Source organism: Elaeis guineensis, chromosome 2 (assembly GCF_000442705.2).
Source record: "Elaeis guineensis isolate ETL-2024a chromosome 2, EG11, whole genome shotgun sequence".
Taxonomy (NCBI): Eukaryota; Viridiplantae; Streptophyta; class Magnoliopsida; order Arecales; family Arecaceae; genus Elaeis; species Elaeis guineensis.
In genome coordinates, this window is record NC_025994.2 from 105,941,703 (window position 1) to 105,950,375 (window position 8,673).

The following is an 8,673-nucleotide window of genomic DNA, read 5'->3' on the forward strand; positions in this document are numbered from 1 at the left end:
ATAAAAAAAATAAAAATTTTAACTTTAATTTAAATAAAAAATATCATATCAAATTACTTTTTTCATTTCAAATTATTTTTTTAAAAAAAATATCTAAAAAAAATTGGTGTAAAAAAAATAAAAAACACCATAAAAAAAAAGAGAAAAGAATTGAATTGAAAAAATAAAAATTGTAATTCTAATTCAAAAATAAAAATTATAATTTTGAATTTAAAAAAACAAAAGTTATAATTATAATTCAAATAAAAAATATCATTTCAAATTACTAAATAAATTTAAATTTAATTTTTTAAAAAATATTCCAAATAAAGGAAAAAAATACCTAAAAAATGCCAAAAAGGGTAAAAATGGGAGAAAATTATAATTATAATTATTTTTAAGAAATATCCCAAAGAAAAATTTAAAAAAATTAAAAAAATAAAATATATCATAAAAAAAGATAAGATAAGAAAGAAATGAGAAAAAATATAATTCAAATAAGAAACATCATTTCAAATTATTTTCTTTATTTTAAATTAATTTTTTTTCATACCGCATCGTATGTAACTATTCGTGTCTGTACCAAATCGAAATGTACCAGTACGATCCGATTCATCTTATAATTAAATTATTCGATATATGATAAATATTTATGTTATAATTTCTATAGTCCTTTTAGCATTACTTTTTCTCTCCTAATGTTCTGAGACACATTCGAGTATGTGTATCCATATCCACAAAGCATAATATCCGATCATTTGAAATTAAATAATATAAAATAAAATCAATATTTAATAATATTAAATAGAAAAAAATGTCAAGCATACAAAAAATAGTACAATAAATGTTACAAATATACTAAGTACAAATCTAAAAAAGACTAAATCCCACAAGGACGTCATGGTGCCCGTGGTCACTTGGACCTTCTCAGGAAGGTCCTCGCCGGCTACTCCTGCTCCTGCTGCGATGGCTCTTCTCCTATATCAGTGGAGGAGGTCTGCTGGTCATGCTGCTCAGGAATAACTGATGTTGTCGGATCATCTACGGACTGAACGACCCACTCAACCCTCTCATCTGGATACACGGATGGGCCTGAAAAGAAAGTATCATACTCATGTGGCCAACTGGTACTCGATGATGTCATCTGGGGATGTAGGAAGAAGAAGGCGCTGTCATCTGTGGATCAAAAGGTGGTGGCATCTGTGCAGCATCTAGTGATGACATCTGCAGAATATGCGGAGATGACATATGTGGAACATATGGTGACGGCGTATATCTCATATCTGGTGCATCGACTGCTCTATACCAAGACACACAGCTATATGGATCAATACCAATCTCCATCAATATTTCGAAACTTACTCTCTCTATCTCATGCAGTATCCGAATCCGTTCATCCTCATCAGTCGTAGATAAAGCACGAAGAGTGTCCAACACAACATCCGATATAGAATCAGTCTACAAAATAAAAATAAAACAGTCAATATACTATAAAATATAAAATAAAAATATAACACAAACAACATAAACTAATTTTCGTAATCTTACCAAAAGACGCACAGCAGAACTCTCGCCCTCGTATCCGGAAACTGCATACCGAGACTGTCCAATGACTCGTATTGTAATGCTAAAAAATCAAGCCATGTAGTCATCGGTATATGAATGGCATCTCAAAATATGATCATCATGAACAATGTGATCTCGACATGCATCTCAAATATTGATATACTCTGCATGTCTGATACGTCAGTCAATACGAGCTCTCCCTCGTCGATCAATACGATGAAGTATCTGGCTGGTATCAAACTGCTCTGGAATGCCCTGAATCTGATCAAACTGCCGCAAGACATGATCGAAAAGATGTCACTCTACCATATCAAAATAAATAAGTGGCATCATAGCAGTCCATATGTCATGTCCAACTGTACACATCTGCGGCAATATAGCCAATATCTCATCTGTATATGGCTCTCACAAAAATTGATAGAGTTAAAATAAAAAAAATTAGTAAGCTAAAATTTTAATAGATTATGAAAACTGTAAAATGATATTTGTAAAAAATTTAAAATTTATCCGTCTATATGTATCAACTAATGTATCCAACTGGCACCTATAAACCCTTGCCATTCTCGTCGATACGTGATGAACGTTGAATGCAACGTTCTATTTGTTTCACAATCTACTCATGTTAAATAAATTTTATCGAATTTAAAACAGTAAGTTTCAAATAAAAAAAATAATATTTTTATATCTATATCCCAATGGTCTGTCTAGTCTGAATGGAACATCAGGATCATGCTGCTCTGATGGCATCTCGAGCAACTGTCGTCGTAATGGACTGATAGTCGGCATACGCTCCCGTACTCAAATCTGCAAATTTCATAAAAATCATACATGATATACCCAATGTGAAATATAATTAAATATTAAAAATAAAAATTTATAATTCATATATCTGTAATAATACAAGATAACCATCAATCTCGCTCTGATCAGCACAAGAACCCTGACACATAGCTCTGTATAGGCAAGCTAGTACTGCACTGCCCCAACTGAGTCTACGAGCGAAGTCTAAATCCTCTAATAATGGCAAAAATATTAACTTCATCTTATTCGATGAAGTATCGGATAACAGAACACCACCTAATAACCGCAGCACCTGACCCCTAACATACTGCTGCACCATCTCCTCTGGTGCATCATCCGCAATATGAAAATGTCGATAACGATCATCCAAATACTCAATCCTGAGTTATGAATGATCGAAAAAGTATGCGTCGGGCTCAAATCCTAGCAATCGTAAGCACAAAGCCTGCCACTCCGAAATGGTAAGCATGGGATCAACTCCGATAACTGGATCACCATCAACTGGTAGTCCAGTAAGGATGCTGACATCTTGTAAAGTGATGGTCACCTCACCAAATGAAAAATGAAATGTATGTGTCTCTGGACGCCATCTCTCAAGCAAAGCAGTAATAAGACCAACGTCCATCTGTATACGATCAATCCGATATACTCTATAAAATCCAAGATATTGTAAATAATCCAGTACTCTATGTGGGATGTCCTCTGTCCTTCAGAAGTCAGCATTGGATCATCGTACACGAAGGTGTCTGGGCTCCTGCAATAAAATATAATAATTAGATAATTATATAACTTTTTAAAAAAAATTTAAATAGTAAATAAGATTGAAATACTTACGCCGCCATCTAAAATAATCTGTGATCGATGGTGCTCCTGCAATATAAGAATACTACTGTCTCGAGGACTTGGATATCGTGGATCGTAAGCCATAATGCGCTAATGAATCTAAAATAATAATATTATCACAAGTATATTAAAAAATAAAAAATATGATAGCCATTCATTTTATGAGAAATATAATTTTAACATAATATTATCACACAATACAACTTAAACACAAAATTTAAGATATTAAATACGTATATTCAAATACAATCTCACAGAAATACATAAAACAATGACAAAAATACATCTTCAGAGCCTTTAATTTCTTCCACTGCTTGAAGTTGAAGTGTGTTGAAGCATTCTAGGACAACGACGGCGATCATGACCCTGTTCCCTATAAATACTACAGTGGTTCTTACTTCTTATTTGCCTATCATCCATCTCATTTCGTAGTCTTGTTGATTTTGGTCTACCTTTCTGTTTGAGTCTCAAACGATGATGATCAGGAATACATTTGAACATACGTATATGTATCCAATAATCTTCATGTGGTAATGGATTAAAGTCATCACTCCAAGCATTCATATATGCTGTAATTGTATATGCATCATCCACAAAACCACTAAAATGTACAGTAATTTCTTGACACACAGCTAAAACGTGTGAACATGAATATTTGTACATGCTCTACTTTTTACGAGAATATTTTCTTTCAGCTAAAGTAACAGTATGAAAATTTTCTCCATCTCGTAATCCTGCGCCTGCTCTCCTCGTAAGTACTTCATATATACCTCTTTGAAGATTGAATGCTGTTACTCGGTGCTGGTTAGCTTTAATTTGATCTTCAGCAATCTTAATTGCAACATGAAGAGTAAAAAAATTATTTGGATTCTCCTCTACATATCTCAAGGCTTGAGCATGCATCGTATTGAAGTATTTCACAAGACGATAAAATATCATTTGAACACAAGCTGTAATTGGCACATTTCTAGCTCCTCGTAAAACACTGTTAAAAACCTCTAATAAATTTGTAGTTAAGACACCATAACGCAGGCCATCATCATGTGCCAACGTCCACTTCTCCTTTTCTATCTCGAACAACCAGCTCCAAACCTCTTCATTCACTGTTCTGATCCTACCCATAATAAAGTTGAACTTGCGAACTTGATGAGTGCTTCATGCTTGCCACACTGCTCTTTTCAGCTGCACATTTTTAAAATGAGTGTTGAAATTACTGCAGATATGTCTTAAGCAGTATCAATGATAGGCACGTGGTGGACTCCATCCAATAGACTCATCTGCGATGGCATTTAATATACCTGGATGCCTGTCAGAAATTAAGCATATTCCATTTCTATCTTTAACGATATATGTTCTGAGCTGGAAAAGAAACCAACTCCAACTTGCAGTCATCTCCTCATCCACAATTGCATATGCTAATAGAAATATCTCATTCTCTGCATCAATTTCTGTTGTAATTAACATCTTACCTTTAAACTTTCCATACAAATATGTACCATCAATGCTGATTACAGGACGACAGTGCATAAAACCCTGAATAGATAGTTTAAAAGCTCAGAAAATATAATTTAAAACTCAGACATTGAAATTCACAGCTTGAAAAATATTTCATGAAATAACTGTATCGGGATTTGCATGTTGAAGTGCAGTCATATAATAGGATAATTTAGCATAAGACAGCTCCCATTGTCCATAAATATCAATCAATGCCTTCTGCTTTCCACACCAAGTTTTCATGTATGACACTGTATATTGAAATTGATCATTAACGGTTGCCACAATAGCTTCAACTTTAACATCGAGATCTTTCTCAATAATATGTCGGACTAGTGTGCCAATCATCCTTCCACTGACATATTTGTGGTCTCAACTCAATCCCGTAAACAAACAAGTGTGAGGATCTTCATATTTTGTGATTTGAAAATATCCATATTTTTTCAACAATGCAGCATGAAGCCTCCATTTATAATTTTGAATATTATTGTCCACTGCACATCGTACGGACCATAATTTCGAATGCAACTGAACTACATTGTATATCCGATGCTTCATAATGTGATAAAGATCAACAGCTCTCCTTACATAATCTTTACTCTCAAACATTAGACCTTTGAAAAATTCAGTCATCGAGAAATCCCAAAACTGATAGTTAGAGTTCAATCTTCGACCAACACTAACACAACCACCATCATCTAAATTTATATCGTTAAAAAATTATGGAGGTTCGTGCAAATAAGGTTGAGGTTCTTCCACATTAATATTAGCCTGAACATCTTCATAATCATTCTCATCTTCACCATCATCATCATTACTGCTACTGTCCTCATCCATCCAACAGTCTTCATCTCCACTTTCATCTGACTCAAAGCCTCGACTATCAGAATTTATTCCACCGACTACACAATCATCGTTCCCTGTATGAGTGTCGTCTCCCATACTTACCACTATTTCTACCAAAAGAGAAGTCACCATAGCAGAAGACACAGGAGAAGTCACCATAGGACTCTGAATAATTGGACAACTAGGGCCCGCAGTAGTGGAATATTGTTCTGCAAATATGACCTCAACACTATCGGTTTACACCATAGGAGTTAAAAGCCGACTATAGTATCCAAAGCTCGGTACATCTTCTTTTTCAATATATAATTCTAAAAATCGACATTCTGAATATTTCAAAGGAAAGATCAGTATTTCTTCGACATCTTCATTGTCATCAATTGGAACTAAGATATAACTGCTCTGCATTAACTGTCTCGAGAGATTAGAAAATTTTTATTTCAATTTTATTTCATATTTTTCTTTGTCTACAGGAATCATGCTGTATAAATGGTCCAATAATTCTTGACGTAATAATGATGAAGATACTCTAATCATTCGATTTGCAGGGTGACTGTACTGCACATCAGTTTCATCATTCTGTATCATGCCATCATAATACAATAGTACACGAACTCGAGTACTGACTATTTTCTCAGAGAAACCTATGACAAAATCAAAATTAAAATATTTAGTATTACTAATTATTTAATCATTTCAAAAGATTTACATGATAAATGCATCATATCATCAATAAATAGGTACAGATAGATCCTATCCCATTCAAAAATTATATTAATTCTATAGGTTAATTACATTAATCAAACGATACGCAAAAGAGACCGAAAGAAATTTCGACAGTATTTTTTCTTAGTTCTCCCCACATGACTCAAAATGTATGAGAAGAACTAAAGAAAAATACTGTCCGAAATCTCTCTTGAACCCTTCGCATATCGTTCGAATAATGTAATTACCTATAGAATTAAATGCAATTCCCAAACTGTCCAAACTGGACAATCAATTGACCAATATATATACTTTACGGTATCCGTACAAAAATATATAATCAAATATATATTTTATACGGATATCGTAGAATATTCTACATTGGTCAACTGACGGATTTACGTTTTCATGAAATACAATATATTTTATAATTTTTAAATTATGACTGAATCAAATTTTAAAATAAATCTAAATCTAATGAGATAAAAATAAAAAATAAAAAATAATGAGATAAAAATAAAAAATAAAAAAAATTGAAATAGACAGTCCGCCGCAGGGGCCGTCGTGGGACCGCCGTTGGAGCCCGATCGGGCCCGCCGCGACCTCCGACAGGGCCCACCGCCGCCGACCCGCCGCCGCCGGGGCCCACTGCGGCCCATCGCCAGGGGCCCGTCGTATCCCGTCGTCGGGGCCCGTCGCCTGGGAAGGGGAGGGCCGAGGCCCACCGCATGGGGCCGCCGTCGGGGTCCGGTGGGGCCCGCCGCGGTTACGGCCCCCCGACGGGGCCCGCTGTCGGGGCCCGCAGTGGCCGATCGTCGGGGGCCCGCCGTATCCCGCCATCAGGGCCTGCCACCGGGGAAGGGGACTGCCAGGGCCCACCGCGGGGGGCCGCCGTCGGTGAGCGTGGGCCGCCGTCGGCCGTCTGTCACCGGCGGCCAAGGAAAAAGAGGGAGACAGAGAGAGAGGGAGAGAGAGAGAGGAAGAGGGAGAGGAGGGGGCCGGCCAAGGGAAGGGAAGGCCCACCACCGGGGGGCCTCCGCCGGGGCCGTCGTCGGGGCGCGTGGGCCGCCGCCGGCCAACAAAAAAGAGGGAGAGAGAGAGGAAGAGAGAAAGAGAGGAAGAGGGAGAGGACGGGACCGGCCAAGGGAAGGGGATGGCCACCGTCGGGGCCACTGCCGGCCGTCTGTCGTCGGCGGCCAAGGAAAAAGAGGGAGAGAGAGAGGAAGAGGGAGAGAGAGAAAGAGGGAGAGGAGGGGACCGGCCAAGGGAAGGGGAGGGCCACCGCCGTGGAAGGCCACCACAGGGGTGCGTGGGCCACCGCCGCGGGGGGCCACCGCAGGGGTGCGTGGGCCACCGCCGGCCGTCTGTCGCCGGCGGCCAAGGAAAAAGAGGGAGAGAGAAAAAGAGAGAGAGAGAGAGGAAGAGGGAGAGGAGGGGGCCGGCCAAGGGAAGGGGAGGGCCACCGCCGCGGGGGGCCACCGTCGGGGCGCGCGACCCGCTGCCGGCCCTCTGACGCCGGCAGCCAAGGAAAAAGAGGGAGAGAGAGAGGAAGAGGGAGAGAGAGAGAGGAGGGAGCTCACCGCCGTCGGGAGCTCGCCGCCATGCCGTCGGAGAGGAGAAAATGCCGGAGATTGCCGGAGAAGAGGGAGAAGGGTTTTTTTTTTGGATTATATCTTTGAAAAATGCCAAGGAGGATGGCATTTTCAAAAACGCCATTCCTTTTGATATTTTTTTTATTTTTTTTTGATAATTTTTTAAATTTTTTTTTAATTTCTTTATTTATTTTTATGTGATTTTTTAATAAATAAAAATAATTTTAATTGAGAATAGTAATTTGAATGATAATTTTTTGTTTGAATTAAAGTTAATATTTTTTTATTTATATTTATAATTATATTTTTTTACCATTTTTTCTTTTTATTCACATCTTTTATGGCATTTTTTTTAATTTTTTAGAATTTAAATTAAAATTTTTATAATTTAAAATTATAATTATAATTTTCTTTTATTTTTATCTTTTTGGCATTTTTTTCCTTTATTTGAAATATTTTTTAAAAAATTAAATTTAAATTAATTTAGTTATTTGAAATGATTTTTCTAATTTGAATTATAATTAGAATTTTTATTTCTTAAAATTCAAAATTATAAATTTTATTTTTGAATTATAATTACAATTCCTATTTTTTTTCAATTCTATTCTTTTCCCTTTTTTCTTTTTTTATGATATTTTTTATTTTTTACATCAATTTTTTTCTTTCCTTCGAATATTTTTTAAAAAAAATAATTTGAAATGGGAAAAATTTTTATTTTTTTAATTAAAAAATAATTAAAAAATTTTAATTAAAGTTAAAATTTTTATTTTTATTTTTATTTTTTTAATTTTAATTTTTTTCTCACATTTCCCCCTTTTTTTCATTTTTTATGGCATTTTTTACTTTTATC

General features: G+C 36.2%; 1 protein-coding gene across 1 annotated transcript; it reads right to left on the minus strand.

The window, feature by feature from the left end:
• Positions 1-2,419: 2,419 nt before the first annotated feature.
• On the minus strand, positions 2,420-2,971 carry LOC140855359 (protein MAIN-LIKE 1). The gene is made up of 2 exons (XM_073251242.1): positions 2,831-2,971; positions 2,420-2,587 (listed from the first exon to the last, which is right to left on the minus strand). Exons 1-2 carry the CDS (start codon positions 2,969-2,971, stop codon positions 2,420-2,422), a joined length of 309 nt encoding a protein of 102 aa, XP_073107343.1.
• Between the last annotated feature and the right edge of the window lie 5,702 nt (positions 2,972-8,673).

Bases quoted from the DNA above. Each gene is read 5' to 3' on its own strand.
- LOC140855359 (XM_073251242.1), bottom strand. From the start codon at position 2,971: ATGGACGTTGGTCTTATTACTGCTTTGCTTGAGAGATGGCGTCCAGAG. The intron at 2,588-2,830 runs ATCGGAGTTGAT...TCATCGAATAAG, and splicing joins CAGTTGATGGTGATCCAGTT to ATGAAGTTAATATTTTTGCC.